Source organism: Microtus ochrogaster, linkage group LG5 (assembly GCF_000317375.1).
Source record: "Microtus ochrogaster isolate Prairie Vole_2 linkage group LG5, MicOch1.0, whole genome shotgun sequence".
NCBI lineage: Eukaryota > Metazoa > Chordata > Mammalia > Rodentia > Cricetidae > Microtus > Microtus ochrogaster.
In genome coordinates this window covers 9238238-9258145 of record NC_022031.1, presented here as the reverse complement: position 1 = coordinate 9258145, position 19908 = coordinate 9238238, and the positions used below count along the sequence as shown (strand labels likewise).

Here is a 19908-nt window from a genome sequence, read left to right as displayed (position 1 = left end):
AATAAATGTTATCGCTGTAAAAACGCATTCCCAGCTACAGAGAGTTGAAAATGAGCTCTAACCAAGAGCCAACTAAAAGCAAAGGTTGAGATGCAAATATTTAGCTTTGAAACCTTGTAGCCTTTAAGACAGCTCTTGTTACTTAAAACGAACACGAACTTTAAACAAAGTTCTGTGCTTTCTGAATTGAATCTTCCCAGATTGAAAATTTATTCCATGATGGCTGTTCTTTATAAAAGTGTATTTAATGATTAGATAACCACTTATTTATATTCTTTTGTTCTCCTACTAGTTATTATTGTCAAAAGAAAAAGCAAACTTAAAAAGTAATTGCTATGTTAGTATCGTACATGGGAAAATAGATTGACCCCACTTTAACCTCGGAATTTTTAGGCAAGAAGGAATTAGCACATGTCTGGAGCAGTGTGTTGGTAAGCGGCTGTGTTCTGTTGCTAAGATTAATCTGAAGGACTAGAGCTTTCAAAGTGAGACTTGACAATATGCAAGTTATATTTGCTGAATATTCATTCATAATAGAAAAGCTTCCTAATGCCTCATTTATATTGTCATTTAAATCTAGTGCCACTTTAGATTAATCATAATCCAAATTATAGCTCAGTGCAGTACAAGAATTAATATAGAGTTTATCCAGATTAATACATTTGCATTGAAAATGTAATATGTCTCTGCCATGGCTAAGGGGACCACTTTTTAATAAGGGAGTAAACATGAAGAAAGATGGAAATTAACCTTCATTATTGCAATTAAAATTATCCTTCCATTCTAGTCTCATTAGAAAAAATACTGTATTGGTAATTATAATTTTGAATTACTTGAGTTGAACAACATCTGTTACATCTGAATTTTAAAGTATTCAAACTTTATCAAATATAGATACTTGTAAGTAATAACTCAGCATTTTGATTTATTGTTTTTCAAGGTTCACTGTAACATGTGTGTTATTGGATTTCCTGACTTGTTATGAATATAAACCATTTTACAGCCTTCTGTATTTTAGGGATTGAGAATTAAGTAGGCGGCATCTGAATTGAAATGAATTATGTCATTTTTATATTAGCAATTTCTTGCAAGTTAAATAATCCTGTAACTGACAGATAATCATTGGCTCATGTATTTGGCAGTGCTTATTTGTAATTAGACTTCATTTTTTAGTTAAAATTCATTAAAATGACATTGTTCTTTGAGAATATTGTGGTGTCCTTAACGATACAAAATAAATTATGATCTCATTTCAATTTTTTTTCTGCTCCAGGGTAACAAACAGGGTTTATTTCAAATGAAGTTGCACATATAAACTAAGAGTAATCACAAAACTTAATCAAAAGCTTTCCTAAAATTAATTGACCTCATTTAATACAAGGCATTTTTCTAGCATAACACAATTCAGATAAAAGACCGTAAATTTCATTTCCTGTAATTTACCAGCCATGCTTCAGTATTAAATTTGATATAAAAATAAACAAAAAAAGAATGTATAAAATGGTACATAGGTCACCTGTCGAGCCACCTTGAAGACCTGCTCATACTCCAGAGTGTGTCTTGTTACTGAGTCCTGGAATTCTTGCCTTCTATTATTATCAAGAATCACTAAATTAATCAATATTGATGAGCATAGAAATTAAAACAGTATATCACTTACATACACATAGTTATTATGTCAAACATTTATACCAATGAATAGGCTTTGTATAACGATGCACACCTTCCAACCATACTGTTATTCATTCTTTAAAGTATCCTTTATAAATGTTCATGGAAATAGGTTCATGGCTGAATATTTAGTAGAATTAGAAGTATCTAGAAAGTTAATTTTACTTCTGATGTCCCAAGACACTTGCAAACAACAAATTATGGGAATTATTTTTCAGCTTGTATGTGACAGTACAGGAATTTAGTCAAGTTATTATTTGATCTTGTCCATTAAAAAATATAAGGGAATATGACATGGTATTACCGTCTTCAGAAAACACTGTTACTCATTAATGGAAACTGTTAAAGAAAAGTCAATCAGAAGACAACTGATAGACACTTGTTATTTTAAATGACAATCATTTTGTACAAGTTGTTTTAAATGACTTGTTATTTTAAATGACAATCATTTTGTACAAGTTGGTCTGGCACATTAAATAGCTAATTGTATTGGCAAGTATGTTCCACATTGCTTTTCTTAAAGAAGTTAGCACTTTAAAAGTGACACTAAGAGTACGTGCTTTCTTTGTTTTGAGAAATAAAAATAAATTTTGATTCCATAATTGTGAGAAAGCATCCCAGTTTGGGGAAATCTCACTGGACATCAGATACTTGAATATTTTTAATCAATATAATATGAGTTGTAAGTCTTTTTTTCAAATTTACACAAATGTTACCTTTTCAAATAAGTGGAATAATACATTTACAATTTTTCTAAGAGAATGAAGTAGGTACAATTATACCACCTCAAATAAAAACAAGAAATAGTATCTAAAAAAGTATGTGAGCGACTGACCACTATGATACATGCCCCATGCACACCAAAGAAATAAAACCACAGCCATCTTGTCAAATACATCCTATTTTAATTTTGGTTACTTAAGAATTACTCTCATATGTTTAATTTTCTTTCTGATTTTTAAATTTCTGAAGAATTTATATGGTCCAAAGCATTCATTCTACCTAGGGTAGAAATAGAATGAGATTTTTTTTGTTCTATCTTTTTTACTTTCCATTTTGACTTGTTTCTAAAACATCCTTGACCTCGTTTTTAAATTAAAACTGGGTTATTTTGTAAAAAGGTGCAATTTGTTCATTTATAAGAACTGTATGTAGACTGAAAAAAAAATCAAGATAAATCTTCATGTGCAGCATACAGGCAGATTGCCCTGGACTGTGCTTCTACGTGGGGTCTGATAGCAATCAATGGTTTAGCTCCACTGCCTCTCAAGATGTATTTGCACCCAGTTGTCCAGTGGTAGTGTCCTCACCCTGGAAATAATTTAGTTGCAAATTGACTGGAAGATGGTGAAAATTGAAAGTTAAAATTAGAAATACTCATAATAAACACCAGAAAAAAGGTCAGATGATGCCTTGCTATGATGAGATTGGAATGGCTGGTAAATGAGGTTTTGTGTTTGTCGTGAGATGTATGTGACATGCCTACCTGATGTCGCTGTGAAATCCAGCTTCTAGAGGAGATTACCAGGCAAATTGATGCTGCAGAGAATTTTCTGTTAGATTGGAAAATTAGAATTGTGCCCCCCCTTTGATGTATATGAGGTTTCTACACATTAATACTGTTCAACTGGGTAAAATTTTAATCATCATTAACACAAATATTTGGGTTAGACTCATAAAGCAGTTGTCTTCTTGAGATTCTTGCTGTAGTGTTATATGCATAGCTAGCTACCTTCTAAAACTCCCGTGTCCCCTACTCAAATCACCAATAGCAGAAATGAATTAGATATTCAATTTTAAAATGTTAAAAACTCTAAATCCCATCATAACATAAACATATTATTGTTTTCATTTCTGAATTATAACTCATCAATCAACTGTTCTTAGGCTTTTGAAATATTCTCAGGACTTATGAATTTAGAAATTCATGTCATTGTACATGAGAGAAAATAACGATTTTCTAAGTCAGTATTTGTGAATGGGAGTAGATTTGCTTTAATGTGATAAAGGCATACAGAGACACCAGAGAACACATGTTATTGATGAAACTTTCAAGGCCATCTAGGGTTATCTAAACAGAAGACAGGAGTACGGTTTAAAATAGATGGGCAAAGTCCACTCAGTGGACAGAAGGAAGAGTGCTTTTTGTATTCTGAGATTAGCATCATATACAACTGCATGTTTGGTTTTCGCTGTTGTTTGATCCATTAGATTGAGAGTCACAGTTGCGTTATTTACTCTGATTGTAACACTACATTTATAAATTGAGTTGTCCTATCCGTTTTGGGAATTAGGAGTAATCACCCCAGAGAAGGAGCTGAAAGTCAACGTGTCAGGGGGCACACAGCCACTCCTGCTGGCAAAAGAAGAAGATGCAGGAACAAAAAGGTCAAAACCTACAGAGGACAATAAATTTTGTCACGAACAGGTAAATATGTAGTTTTCCCATTGGTGCATGAATTCTTTTTATTTTTGTTTCTAGGTTTTTAGTCATTTCCAAATCTCCAACTCTGTGCACTATTGAAAGGCACAGAGACACTAGTACTGCCTCTTGATGTTACGCCACACAGTCTGAAGGTATCAGATTATAGCAGCTAATAATGGTCATGTTTATTCAATCTCTTCCAGTTCTACCAGTGTCCTTATTGTAACTACAATAGTAGGGACCAAAGTCGGATCCAGATGCATGTCCTGTCACAGCACTCTGTACAGCCGGTCATCTGCTGTCCCCTCTGCCAGGATGTCCTCAGCAACAAAATGCACCTCCAGCTGCATCTGACCCATTTGCACAGTGTGTCTCCGGACTGTGTGGAGAAACTGCTTATGACAGTAAGGATGCTGAAGGCTAATGCAAAATTGATGGGGCCTGTATTGTTATCCATATACATCTGTAATGATGGGCTCATAGAAAGTAATTTCCCCCTGAGCTCCTGGAAGGTCTTTATTGGCTCTGCCATCTAAGTCACAGTGGGGAAAAAATTTGTTTAGAAAAAAAATATGATATTAAGTATGGCTTAATTAAGGATGTTTGTGGTTCTTTTTGTAACAGTGAAATGACTTTTTTTTGGTACCTTTAGCTTAAAAGTTTCTTGGTTAACATTAGTCCTCCCAAAACCTTAACATCATAGCATGAAAAGAAGAATATAGAAATATAACAACACTGAAGTGATAGATGTCCCTGTTTGGGTTAGAAAACTGTAACTGTAATATCTATCTATTATATCTATATATCTATATGTCTGTGTGAATATATATTCCAGAGTACATGTATATTCACACTTACATATTCCAGTATACACATATATTCAAATATATATTCAGTGACTCCAGAGCACACTTAACACAGATCCCTTTGGTGTTCAAAGGTGCCTGTCCCTGATGTAATGATGCCAAACAGTATGTTACTGCCAGCAGCTGCCCCCGAGAAGTCAGAGCGGGACCCGCCTGCAATCATGTCAGCGGAGGGGTCTGGAAAATATTCAGGTATGCTTACCTTATGATGTTGCTGCATGTAGAAAACTTTCAAAGCTTGCCGGTGACAATGCTCCCAAATTATCCTCCAAAGACACACACATACACACTACATACATACATATATATATATTATCTTTGGGGGGTTACAACAACAAATACTCTATTTACTTCATTCCCAGCCCTTTCCCCATCCAACTCCTCCTGAGTCCTGGCCACTTCATTATTCTTTCACACACATTTGGTGTTGCCCATATGTGCATGTGTTTAGAGATGACAACTTCAGATTGGGATTGGGATTGAACCACCTATCAGGGTATTCTTTCTTGAAGAAAACAGATTCTCTCTCTCTTTCATCAGTCATGAATTATTTGTAGAAGATATTCCCCTTGTAAGACTCCTCCATCTTCACAGACATTTTTCAGTGACACAAAGGAAAATAACTTAGGCTGCTGCTCAGAGCATCATTTTCTGAGACCCTTTCACCATGACTATTTCTACCGTCCTTAGAGAATTCTAGTAACAGATGGCCGAGAGCATTCAAATTATGCTGAGTCGGGAACACCAAGTTCATGGCCCTTGGTAAAGCGCTTATTGCAGTACACTGTGGTTATTTTTGACTGGCATTCTTCTCTGCCCTTGAATTCCTTCAGGTCAGGAGTGATTTCCTGTTCATCTTCTAATGGACACCTGGTATAGTGTTTGCACATGGTAGTAATCCGATAACAGTGCTACACAGATTCAATTAGGGAAACATCATTCCTGGCTCCCACTTACACTTACTGACGTTTAAGTGGTCCATGTTCTTACCACAGGATATGTTTCTGCTTTCTCTTCACAGGTGAAAGCCCAGTGGATGACAAAAGTATAGCAGGTCTTGAAGAGTCAAAGGCAAGTGTGGAAATAAAGAGTGAGGAGCAGAAACCAGCAAAGGAGTCCTTGGAGGCCTCAGAATGGAATAAAAACAGCAGTAAGGACGTGAAAATCTCAGACCCTCTGCACGATCAACTGAGCGAGCAACCCAAACGGCAGCCCTTATCAGTTTCTGACCGCCATGTTTATAAGTATCGTTGTAATCATTGTAGCTTGGCTTTTAAAACTATGCAGAAGCTTCAGATACATTCCCAGTATCATGCAATTCGGGCCGCCACAATGTGTAACCTCTGCCAGCGGAGTTTCCGTACATTCCAGGCTTTGAAGAAACACTTGGAAGCGGGCCACCCGGAACTGAGCGAAGCTGAACTCCAGCAGCTGTATGCCTCCTTGCCAATGAACGGTGAGCTCTGGGCCGAGAGTGAAATGATGCCCCAGGATGACCATGGCCTAGATCAGGAAATGGAGAGAGAGTATGAAGTGGACCACGAAGGGAAGGCAAGTCCTGTAGGAAGTGACAGTAGCTCTATTCCAGATGACCTGGGCTCTGAGCCAAAGCGGACCTTACCTTTTAGAAAAGGACCCAATTTTACCATGGAAAAATTCCTCGATCCATCGCGTCCTTACAAATGTACAGTGTGTAAAGAGTCATTCACCCAAAAGAACATTCTCTTGGTCCATTATAACTCGGTGTCTCACTTGCATAAATTGAAAAAGGTTCTGCAAGAAGCCTCCAGTCCTGTCCCCCAGGAAACCAACAGCAGCACAGATAACAAGCCGTACAAGTGCAGCATCTGCAGTGTTGCGTACAGCCAAAGCTCGACCTTAGAGATCCACATGAGGTCCGTGCTCCACCAGACCAAGGCTAGGGCTGCAAAGCTGGAGCCAAGTGGGCACCTAACTGGTGGGCACAGCATCACAGCCAATGTGAACAGCCCTGGCCAAGGGATGTTAGATTCCATGAGCTTAGCTTCAGTCAACAGCAAAGATACCCACTTAGATGCCAAAGAATTAAATAAGAAGCAAACTCCCGAACTAATCTCTGCTCCGCCTACCCATCATCCACCACCGCGGTCACCAGCACAAATTCAGATGCAACTTCAGCACGAGTTGCAGCAGCAGGCTGCGTTCTTCCAGCCACAGTTCCTAAACCCAGCTTTCTTGCCTCATTTCCCAATGACCCCAGAGGCACTGCTCCAGTTTCAGCAACCCCAGTTTCTCTTTCCATTCTACATACCTGGGGCAGAGTTTAGCTTGGGGCCAGATCTGGGATTGCCTAGCTCCGCCACGTTTGGGATGCCAGGTATGACAGGAATGGCTGGTTCCTTGCTCGAAGATCTGAAGCAACAGATTCAAACGCATCACGTTGGCCAAACGCAACTTCAACTTCTACAACAACAAGCACAGCAATACCAGCCTGCACAGCCCCAGCTGCCGCCGCAAAATCAACAGCCGCCCCCACCACAGCAGCTGCCGCCGCAACAGCAAACGAGCAAACTGTTGAAACAAGAGCAAGGTAGCCTGGCAAGCACAGACTGCCAGCTCATGAAGGACATGCCAGCTTACAAGGAGGTGGAAGAGGTGACCGAAAAGCAAGAAAAACCAAAGCCAGAATTTACAAGTGATAGCGACGGACTCAAAGACAGCAAAGACGCAAAGAAGCAAAAATCCTTAGAACCCTGTATTCCTCCACCCCGAATTGCCTCAGGGGCCAGAGGAAATGCAGCCAAAGCTTTACTGGAGAACTTCGGGTTCGAATTGGTTATTCAGTATAATGAGAACAGGCAGAAGGTCCAGAAGAAGGGCAAAATTGGAGAAGGCGAAAACTCTGACAAGCTGGAGTGCGGAACGTGTGGTAAATTGTTCTCGAATGTTCTTATTTTAAAGAGTCACCAAGAACATGTGCATGGGCAATTTTTCCCATATGGAGCACTAGAGAAATTTGCTCGCCAATACAGGGAGGCCTATGACAAGCTTTATCCAATTTCTCCTTCCTCCCCAGAAACGCCACCACCTCCTCCTCCTCCACCTCCTCCCATGCCACCCGCACCCCCACAGCCTTCAACTCTGGTGCCCGTGAAAATCCCAAATGCAGTCTCAGCCCCTCTGCAAGCTCCACCACCTACTCCTCCACCACCTCCACCTCCTCCTCCTCCACCGCCTCCTCCGCCTCCTCCCCCGACTGCACCCCCACAGGTCCAACTGCCTGTTTCTCTTGATCTCCCCCTCTTTCCCTCGATTATGATGCAGCCGGTTCAGCACCCTGCACTTCCCCCTCAGCTCGCCCTGCAGCTGCCACAGATGGAGACCCTCTCTGCAGATCTCACTCAGCTTTGCCAACAGCAGCTAGGGCTCGATCCCAGCTTCTTAAGGCACTCCCAATTCAAACGGCCAAGGACCCGGATTACGGATGATCAACTCAAAATCCTGAGAGCTTATTTTGACATCAATAATTCTCCAAGTGAAGAACAAATCCAAGAAATGGCAGAGAAATCTGGCCTCTCCCAAAAGGTCATAAAGCACTGGTTTCGCAATACACTCTTTAAAGAGAGACAGAGAAATAAGGACTCTCCATACAACTTCAGTAACCCTCCTATAACTGTTTTAGAAGATATCAGAATTGAACCACAACCCACGTCTTTGGAACATTACAAATCAGATGCCTCATTCAGCAAAAGATCATCCAGAACAAGGTTTACAGACTACCAGCTTAGGGTTCTGCAAGACTTTTTTGACACAAATGCTTACCCAAAAGATGATGAAATAGAACAGCTATCTACTGTTCTCAACCTCCCCACCCGGGTTATTGTTGTATGGTTCCAGAACGCTCGTCAGAAAGCACGGAAGAGCTATGAGAACCAAGCAGAAGCTAAAGATAATGAAAAAAGAGAACTCACCAATGAGCGGTATATCAGAACAAGCAACATGCAGTACCAGTGTAAAAAGTGCAATGTGGTTTTTCCCAGAATCTTTGACTTGATCACACATCAGAAAAAGCAGTGTTATAAGGATGAAGATGATGATGCCCAAGATGAAAGCCAAACAGAAGACTCCATGGATGCTACTGACCAAGTGGTATATAAGCATTGCACTGCATCTGGACAAACAGATACAGCCAAAAACATTGCAGCCCCCACCGCCAGTTCAGGCTCTGGGGCTAGCACACCCCTGATTCCATCGCCCAAGCCAGAACCTGAGAAGAGTTCTCCAAAACCTGAGTATCCTGCAGAAAAAACAAAGCAGACCGATCCCTCTCCTCCTTCTCAAGTCACCAAGTCAGCTCCCCCATCAGTACAGACTTCTTCAGAACCACAACAGGCACCCATATCTCAGCCCCCACCACAGCCACAGAAACAAACCCAACTGATCGGAAGACCTCCCTCGGCTTCTCAAACTCCAATCCCTTCCAGTCCACTGCAAATTTCCATGACTTCTCTTCAGAACACACTACCTCCGCAGTTACTCCAGTACCCATGTGATCAATGTACCATTGCCTTCCCAACCCTGGAACTTTGGAAGGAACACCAACACATGCACTTCCTTGCTGCTCAAAACCAATTCCTCCACTCTCCTTTCTTGGAAAGGCCCATGGACATGCCCTACATGATATTTGACCCCAACAATCCGCTGATGACCGGACAGCTGCTGGGGAGCTCTCTCACACAAATGCCACCACAGACTAGTACTTCCCACACCGCAGCCCCCGCCAGTGTTGCTGCTTCCCTTAAAAGGAAATTAGACGATAAGGAAGACAATAATTGTAGTGAAAAGGAGGGTGGGAATAGCGGCGAAGACCAACACCGCGATAAACGCTTGAGAACCACCATCACTCCGGAGCAGCTAGAAATTCTCTACGAAAAGTACTTGCTGGATTCCAACCCTACACGAAAAATGCTTGATCACATTGCACGAGAAGTAGGGCTGAAGAAGAGAGTGGTCCAAGTCTGGTTCCAGAACACGCGTGCTCGAGAAAGGAAAGGGCAGTTCCGGGCGGTGGGTCCTGCCCAGTCCCATAAACGGTGCCCATTCTGCAGAGCTCTATTTAAAGCAAAGTCAGCCTTAGAAAGCCACATTCGCTCTCGCCACTGGAACGAAGGGAAGCAGGCAGGTTACAGCTTGCCACCAAGCCCTTTAATATCCACAGAGGATGGGGGAGAAAGCCCACAGAAATACATTTATTTTGATTACCCATCTTTGCCATTAACTAAAATCGATCTATCTAGTGAGAATGAATTGGCCTCAACAGTGTCAACGCCTGTTAGTAAAACAGCAGAGCTGTCTCCGAAGAATCTTTTAAGTCCTTCTTCTTTCAAAGCGGAATGTCCTGAGGATGTTGAGAATTTAAATGCCCCTTCAGCTGAGGCTGGGTATGATCAGAATAAAACCGACTTTGATGAGACATCGTCCATTAATACGGCTATTAGTGATGCCACCACAGGAGATGAAGGGGCAGCAGAAATGGAAAACCCAGGAGGATCTGCCGAGGTGAAACCTGCTTTGTCTCCGAAAGAAACCAAAACTCTCGACTCTTTGCCAAAAGCAGCAACCACACCCACCACTGAGGTCTGTGATGACAAATTTCTCTTTTCTCTCACGAGTCCATCGATCCATTTCAGTGACAAAGATGGTGACCATGACCAAAGCTTTTACATCACCGACGACCCTGATGACAATGCTGACCGCAGTGAAACGTCTAGCATAGCTGACCCCAGCTCACCAAATCCATTTGGGTCTAGCAACCCCTTTAAATCCAAAAGCAGTGATCGACCAGGTCACAAGCGCTTTAGAACCCAGATGAGCAATCTTCAACTCAAGGTCCTCAAGGCTTGCTTCAGCGACTATCGGACGCCAACCATGCAAGAATGTGAAATGCTGGGAAATGAGATCGGTCTGCCCAAACGCGTGGTGCAGGTGTGGTTTCAGAATGCCAGGGCAAAGGAAAAGAAGTTTAAAATCAACATAGGAAAGCCTTTCATGATCAATCAAAGTGGAACGGAAGGCACCAAACCGGAGTGTACCCTCTGTGGTGTGAAGTACTCTGCCCGCTTGTCCATTCGAGACCATATTTTCTCCAAACAGCACATTTCCAAAGTGAGGGAGACCGTGGGCAGTCAGCTTGATCGGGAGAAAGATTACCTAGCTCCTACCACCGTTCGACAGCTAATGGCCCAGCAAGAACTAGACCGTATAAAGAAAGCTTCCGACGTGCTGGGCCTAACAGTCCAGCAGGCAGGCATCACAGATAGCTGCTCCCTCCATGGGATCAGCTTGCCGGCAGCCTACCCTGGACTCCCTGGCCTTCCTCCAGTCATTCTTCCTGGAATGAATGGTCCTTCCTCCTTGCCTGGATTCCCTCAAAACTCAAACAGTAAGTCTCTTAAAGGAGAGTCAGTTGAGCTAATTAGGTGGCAGTAGGTAGCCAATCACATGTAACCATGAAAGAAATGGTACATTTACATCATTTACATGCCTTCATTCCAGATCTGAAATTTAAATTATATATATATATATATATATATAATGAACAACACATATTTATACACATACACGTATATACACACAACACACATACACATGCACATGCATATTTATTAGCTATAGTGGTTAGCCAGGAAGGAGGTAAACCTGAACACACATTGGAAAATTAAGTATAGCTATATCACAGCTGTTAGTAGAAATGGATTATTTTTACCATTACACAGTCACCTCTTAGACATATTAACTTGTTAATTTCAATCCTATATGGCATTGTGTTTGTTTGCATATTAAAAAGGTAACACACTAAAATATGCACTCACTGGTATTTTCTTTTCCAAGGGACATTTTTTTTTTTGCTTTTTTTTTTGTATTTTTTATTTTCTGTTTTTGTCTTTCTTCTTTGTTTATTTTCCTGCCTCTTCAAAATGAAGAGTTCTTGTGTCACAGAAATCTACTCACATTGCACCTCCCAAGCAATAAAGCTCATGTTGAGACTTCAGTGACTAAAAACCTGACTTAGGTGTTCCTTTGCGGGTTAGCTTCTTATGAAATGTGATGCTGGTAGCCACCACTACTGCTCTTATTTCAGGGAATTCGCAACTTAAGAAATCTCCATGACTCAGTATCTTTCTCTCTTCCGTTCCCTCAGCCAGCTTTACAGTCAAGGCATAACAAAATGGTAGAACTTCTTGAGGTAGCCTCAAATACTGAATCCAGTTTCATGTTCACAATAATAGAATTTGTGTAGGTTTTTTTTATTAATATAGTAAATCAGGCAGTCAGATAACTAATATTCAATACTAGTTATACACAGCCACTAAAATATAAACGTATAACTCTTTTGTAATTTGATTTACATTTAAATTTGTCTGTGTTTTTTTCTGAAATTATTTTTAAAAACATTCTTTAGACCTATCACTTGCTCATTTTATGTATCTGCAAAGTTTAAAATGAATGACAGAAAAACCTGTTCTCATTTTTATAAATTAGAATTTTATAATTTATTTGAATTTTAAAGTCTGCTAACACAATCCTTCTCTAACAAAAAACTCAGTTGCCACTGGGATCTTAAGTTGCCTTTATTCTCACTTCTAACTTAACATCCAGTGTCCTTTTCAACATTGCTGCCTGCTTCCTTCCCCATCTGGAATGCTTGTTGATTTCAGGTAGAAGTTGTGTGGTACCAGAGGAGTATCTTCAATGTGCCTTCCCTTAGCTACACAGGAACTCTTCTTTTTACTAAAGTTATTTCCGGCTTAATTATCAGGATACACTTGGGACCTTAAATATGAGACCTATGATGGCACATTTGGTTACTTTGTAGTTCTATTTTGTGTGGGTGGCATGGTGATTTTTAATGTGTCTGATGTAGAAATCCATAGCGGAGCAGTTAAATAGAGTATTTTTAAAGAGCTAATATGGTCAAAACAATTGGAAGATCTATTTCTCATTTTATATATTGATTTTGACTTTCAGTGATTGTGCCATCAGCTTTTTTAAATTTTCATCAGCATTTTTTTTTCCTCTCCACTGGGTAAGAGACCTTTTCTGGGACACAAGAACATTCTGCCAAATATGTGATACTACTGAGTTCATATGAACCCATAGACTCATAAAAAAGGAAGAAAGAAGGAAAGAGATATTTATGAAATTAAACTATTTTTTTCATGCAACTCCACAATAATAAAATTTATATCCTCCTCTGTAATATATTTATAAATACCAACATTCCCAGGTAGATGTTGTGGGCAAGTCCTCTATGGCTAACGCAGTTAAAACCTCCAGGTACCCAGGAACTCAACACCTCATCTCTTGCTTTATTAAACTGTGGACAAAAACCAACCAGAACATGTTGTAAAGATCAAAGTTCCACATATGTTGCTGCCTACTAGAATCTGCAATTTCTCTCGAAGTAGTCTTCAGTTTGTGAGGAATTCTGAACAGTAGCATCTTAGTAATCAGCAGAGCTCCATCTGGTAACCTGAGCTCCACACCTCCAGTCTCCATATTCTGTAGATTAGATTTATTTCTCCTGTGTAGAACACAGAATGCTTTAAACACCTCATGGAGTAAGGCTGGCCATTTATCCACCTGCCCATTTTCTTCCTATTGTATTTTTTCTCATCAAGTGTATACCTCCGTTTCATGGTGAAATGTGGACATCCCAGCAAATAATAACAAATGAAAATTCTTCCCAAGTTAAGTGTGTCTGTGTTTGTTTTTCTGTAATCATTTTATTGGCATATTCATCACATGTGGTGCTGGGTCTCATAAATACAAGTTATTCAAGTATATCATGCACATATATCATGAAAATATTCGTTCCCCCACAAGCCCTCCTTTCTTCCCTGCCTCCTTTCCACCAGTCTCATACCTTTCCCTAGTCTCCCATATGCTTTCTTATTATGCACACACATATATGTACATATATGTGCGTGTATGCACATACATACATATCAGTATACATACTTGGTCCTGTGGCTCTACATAAAATCTAGGACCTACTAATGAAGATAAAATCAGAATATTTGTCTTTTTGAGTCTAGCTTGTTTTGCTTAATATGATGACCTCAGTTACTTCCACTTTCCAGGTGGAGCCTTAATTTTATCCTTCTTAGGGCTGAATGAAACTCAATATGTGTATATGCCACATTTTCTCTACTCTTTCCATCTTTCAAATCAAAACTACATGGAAATGCATCTCACCTCAGCCAGAATGGCAATCCTAAACAATATTACAATCCTGGCTGATGAGAATGACCGGAGACGAACACCTTTATACAGATACGGGCGAGAAGGTAGCTTATTTACACTGCTAGTAGGAACGCCCATGAGTGCAGACAATACAGACATCAGTGTGGAGGACTATCAGAAACCTAAGTGTTGATTCACTCTGTGACCTACCTATACCTCTTCTGCATATATCACCAACAGACCCAGTGGCTTAGGTATAGAATCAGCCTAGATGTTCACCAACAAATAAATAGTTATGTCTCTATTTTTATAAATGTACAGGCTTCTGTTACACTTTATTAACTAAATAGCTATTCTGGGGAAATATGGCATTGTTATCTTAGATTCATCTTAACAAGATTTGGTTATGGAAAAACAAATTCATTTTAAATGTCACATCTCTTTGAAGATGGCTTTGAAGATTTTGAAATACTAAAACCTTCTCCAGTGAGTATGCACCATTTGATAAATGAATGACTTTGTTCAAAGGCTGTACCTCCAATGTCTGCTACTTGCAAATACATTGTAAGTTCTATTTATGCTCCTCTAACTTTCCATATTTATTTTCCTTTACTGTTATTTCCCAATAATCATAGAATTTCCTTTACTTTCAAGTTATTTTCTTCTAATTCATAGTTCTTCTAATGTAAGGGAAACACCTAATGTATTCCCAGTGCTATGCCAGTAAAAGCATTGCTGTTCATTTTTTAAAAGGTAAATTATTGGAGACAGGTGAGATCCACAGAAATCTCTGTGAGTTCAAGGCCAGCCTGGTCTATAAGAGTTAGTTCCAAGACAGTCTCAAAAGCTACAGAGAAGCACTGATTCAAAAACCAATAAATAGATAGATAGATATAGATAGATAAGTAGAGAGGTAAAAAGACAATTACTGTTAGTTTAAATTTCTTTTTCACATTTTATAGTGTGTTGCTGTTGTACTGAAATGCAGAGTGAGAAAATGGCAGTAGAATGTTACATGATTATTTATATAATACCCTGAAAAATATGAAAAACTTTAAACTTGCATTTGTCCTTCAGGCCATTGATTTCACTTTGCTCAAAAATGCTAGAAAAATTACTTGATTTTTTTGTTTTTAACTTATTTTTCACTTTTAAGCACTGTTTGATTTTAAACATTTCCTTAGTTTTTAGAAATACTAACCAGCCTCGTTTTCTTAATAATACTTTCTTTAGTTACTTATTTTGCAGTATTAAAGATAGAACCCAGGGCCTCAGGCATTATGGGAAAACCCTCTAGCAATGAGCCCCTGACAGAGAAACTCTTCATATACTTTGTTTTAAATTTTCTGGCATATTTGGTGTAAATCTAGGTAAGACTAACACCATAATAATTTTGACACAATTAACTTTTGCCCCACGTACTTAATTACTTTTAGTTTCACTTCAAAAATGAAATTTTCTTTGAATAGAAAGCATGCATTTTAGTGCATTGTGAAGCAGGTTTTCTGTTTCTGTTTTGTTTTTGTTTGTTTGTTTTGAGACAGGTTTTGTTGGAACTCACTCTGTAGGGCAGGCTGGCCTTGATCTCTCAGAGAACTGCCTGCCTTTGCCTCCTAAGTGTTGGGATTAAGGTGCTCCACCATCTCTTAGCGAGGCAGACATTTTCTTGTGAAAGGATTGTTAACAAGAAGTAATAGACAATTATTTCAGCAAAACCAAAAGAAAAATGATAATTGAATAAGACTTTTCAGAGTGAACTTTTTAATCTCAAATGAAGTTCCTAAAAAATTGCAGGAGATGAAAAATAGGGAAGAATCTGTTCTTAGCACAGGGGCTACATGTAATACAATCCTCAAATTCTGGATATCATGAATTCTAGCTCCAGTTTGTTTTATTTTGGGGCTACCACAATTTATTCTGTATCATAATTATTATTCAGTTTTCTTCCTATGTCTGTTGTTTTTGGCATTTTTGCTACTGAACTTTTGACTATAATTTTTTACAGACATATATTACTTACTGGGAAACTTGCCCTTTGTGAATTGTATTTGCTTTTTCTAAAATTTTTACTGAAAGACTGGTTGAGTCATCTTATTTATTAAGATATTAAATTCTTAAAACACATTGCTGTCTTTGACTAGGTCCAGTATGATTCCTCCAGCAGCTTTCTAAGGCATCCTTTATTTTATTATGCCCTCTAGATTGGACCATGGGAATACCATCTAGTGGGAAAGCTGGGGCTGACAATTAATGACCCATCTATGGTCATCCCTACAAGTGCTCTTATTCATGTCTCTTAGATCCCTAATATTGCTCTTGTGTTCTTGTGTGAGAGAAGCAGTCAGCCCAGTTATTTTCTAAGAGTTAAGATGGGAAATTTCTAAGCGGAAGGAACTGCAGTTACTGAACATGAGGATGCCCGCTTGTATTAGACCTCAAACTAAGATCAGCTGGTGAATGAGAAAGTAAGCTGGCTACTGCTGTGTTATCATTGTACCAGACAATACCTTAAATCATGTCACCACCTAAATAACTCAAGCTTGAAATTTGACAGTTAGATGCTAACATAGTATGGACTGTTGAGGGGTGAACAGCAGAGAGTGTTGTGAAATCAGGATAATAGAAAAGAATGTCAAAAGTTAGATGTTAACATGGTATGGACTGTTTGGGGATGAACAGCAGAGAATATCATGGAATCAGGACATTATAAGGAAAAGAAACATCAAAAATGACCCAAAGCTGGGCATGTAGCTCTTGGTACAGCTCTTGGCCACCATGTTTAAATCTTGGGTTTGATTTCCAGTATAAGACAAAGATAATGTAGTATGAAATAGAGCCTTTTCATTAATAACGACTTCATTGCTCTCTCGTTTATAACAAAAGTTGTATAAATAAGAAATTCAGAAGAACATGAAGATACCAGATACCACATAGTAAGTCAAGGGAGCAGGACTTCACTCCCAACCCATAGCTGGCTGGATTAAGGAACAGCGAAGGAGAGGTTCCTCTCATTCCCATCCCACCCCTACAAAGCTTAATCCATTTTCATTGTAAATTCATTTTGATTGAATGAACGAGGCTTCACTAGAATGTGGCAGCTTGATATCACCTGATACCAGTTATTTTCAAGGAATTTTCAAATATTTTAAATGTAAGAATTGATTCAGGGTCACTAGACTACAAGCCTTGAATGGCAACTGTAAAATCTGACCTCTTCTCTAACTCTTCGTGCTCCTCCCTGCTAGCGATGTGAAGTATTTCATATCTTATTTATAAAATGTAATGTTCAGTGTGTATTCTCCATGACCATGGAGGCTATTATGAGGTTGCTTTTTAACAGGATGGAGGGTCCTTAGAAATAATCATGATTATGGCCGTAGAAACTGTTCACAGTCAGATCCGAGAAAGGATGGGTATGGGAAGGGCAAAATGAGAAGCTTCCAGGAATAAGGGAGACTGAAACACTACGGTTATGAGAAGGATTGGGGAGATCAATCATACTAGGCACACACGCACACAGATATCAAAATCACAGATTCTCTATGCCCTTATATGATAGGACATAGTACTTATATTCAATTATGCAATCCCTAACAGTATATTTTAAATTATACAATGTAAATACTATACAAAGAGTTTTAACGTTATCTTATTTAAAGGGGAATGACAGAGCAAAGAAATCTACATAGGTTCATTATGATGCAATTTAAGAATACTTTTAATTCATGTTTCATTGAATCCCTGGCATTAGAGCCAGTGTATATGATTGAATAGTGAAATGCCAGCAAAGAAGCTGTTTACTTTTCACTAGAGGATGGCCATGAGAAGTTTCTTTCTTGTGTAGGTTTGTCTGTCTTCCTTCTTAGCAGCTGCATATTGCATTTGGTCTGGAGGCAAGACTATATACCCCTAGCAACAAGATGAATCGTACGACCACTGCCTGTGCAGCTATGCATTGTTAACTGCATTTTATTCATTCTGGATTGATTCTCTCAGGTCACAGAGGCACCAACACACTTTTTGTCCTGAGTACTTGGCAAAGTCTCTTTGTTCAAGCACAAAGTACCAAGGCTCCCTTTAAGATTTGGAGGATTCCTTCAGCAATTAACATTTATGTTTAAAAACACGGCCTGGAAAAGCACAGGCTTTTACAGTCCCCTTTCAACCTTTAGCTCTCCTTCAGTTCTCCAGAAGACTCTCTGTCTGGTAAAAGTGGCTTAGTTGGTTAGTTAGTTACCAGCTATTATATTTCACCGAGAACTGGGATCCAGGTGAAGTCCACTGCACTTCCATCCTCCACACCTGCACACTGCCTACTGAGCACCAATTTCCCCCTCTGAAATGGGTGGCAAGCAGTTTCCTATGTTATCAGCAAGCATGTTTTATTGAGGGTTCCATTAGTCCATCTGTTGGGGAGGTGAAGAATAACTCAAGTTCCACCCCTAGCAATGAAATTGTGGTTCTCTGTGCTCAGCTCTGAACTGATCCAGCTGTGTCTTCACTGCTGTTTGATTTTATTGGGTACTTGATGATCACTTACTGTTACCACTCACTTAGGTGTTTAGCCTTTTCTGTCTATGTGAATGTGTTCTATGTAGACAGAGGTTTTAAGGCTATTTGAAGGCTAATTACTTTAGTGAAGATGCTAATTGTAGGGCCATTTAATGAGGATGAAGTGAGTCTCCCATCCTATAGGTATAATAAAAACAAAAGAAAATATGGTTTAAATGAGGCCCAGAACAGCCTCTTGTAATATGCCTTCTTTGGAAGTAAACATTGTTGTTTATCATGACGTCTTTCTGTTACATGTTTCATAATATGAGAGCCTCTTATATTCTGAATAAAATTCTGGTAAAGTGTGCAGTCCCTCTTCTGTGGAGTTATGGCAGGAGTTTAAATTAATGCAAAGAATACCATAACCACAGGTGAGTCCTAAGCTAGCCAGTGATATGGCTTTTCATGTTCGCGAAATGCATCTTCTTGCTGTCCCTGGTCTGTTTAGGTGTTAAGCTTGCAGGTGTTGTTCCTGAACTGACCGTGGCCATCTCTCTGTTGTTTTCAGCTTTAACACCTCCTGGCGCAGGCATGCTTGGGTTTCCTAGTTCAGCTACTTCGTCTCCTGCCCTGTCTCTCAGCAGTGCCCCCACCAAATCTTTGCTGCAGACTCCACCACCGCCGCCACCACCACCTCCACCTCCTCCTTCATCCTCTCTGTCAGGACAGCAGGCCGAGCCACAGAACAAAGAATCAGAGAAAAAACAAAGTAAGCCAAATAAGGTCAAAAAAATCAAAGAGGAGGAATCGGATGCCATTAAACCGGAAAAGCATCCCAAAAAAGAGGAAAAAATCTCATCTGCTCTTTCAGTGTTGGGCAAAGTGGTAGGGGAAACACACATGGACCCTACCCAGCTTCAGGCCTTGCAGAATGCCATTGCTGGCAACCCAGCATCCTTCATAGGAGGACAGTTCTTGCCATACTTTATTCCTGGGTTTGCTTCCTATTTTACACCTCAGCTCCCTGGAACAGTGCAGGGAGGCTACTTGCCACCCGTCTGTGGCGTGGAGAGTCTCTTTCCCTATGGTCCCGCAGTGCCGCAGACGCTGGCGGGGCTATCCCCAGGGGCACTGCTACAGCAGTACCAACAGTATCAGCAGAGCCTGCAGGACTCTCTGCAGAAACAGCAAAAGCAACAGCAAGAACAGCAGCAGAAACCAGTTCCT

The 19908-nt window shown here is 39.7% G+C and overlaps 1 protein-coding gene across 8 annotated transcripts in view; it reads left to right on the top strand.

Annotated features, from left to right (window-relative positions):
• The window catches only part of Zfhx4 (zinc finger homeobox 4), a 193874-nt gene that overhangs the window by 170428 nt on the left and 3538 nt on the right, over positions 1-19908 (top strand). For all 8 annotated transcript variants that reach the window (XM_013351767.2, XM_005361856.3, XM_005361855.2 and 5 more), the window contains 5 exons: positions 3966-4099; positions 4300-4500; positions 5037-5154; positions 5984-11383; positions 19250-19908. The exon at positions 19250-19908 is cut by the window's right edge and continues 3538 nt beyond it. In XM_013351767.2, the coding sequence (XP_013207221.1) occupies positions 3966-4099; positions 4300-4500; positions 5037-5154; positions 5984-11383; positions 19250-19908 (6512 nt within the window). The remainder of the gene's footprint in view (positions 1-3965; positions 4100-4299; positions 4501-5036; positions 5155-5983; positions 11384-19249) is intronic.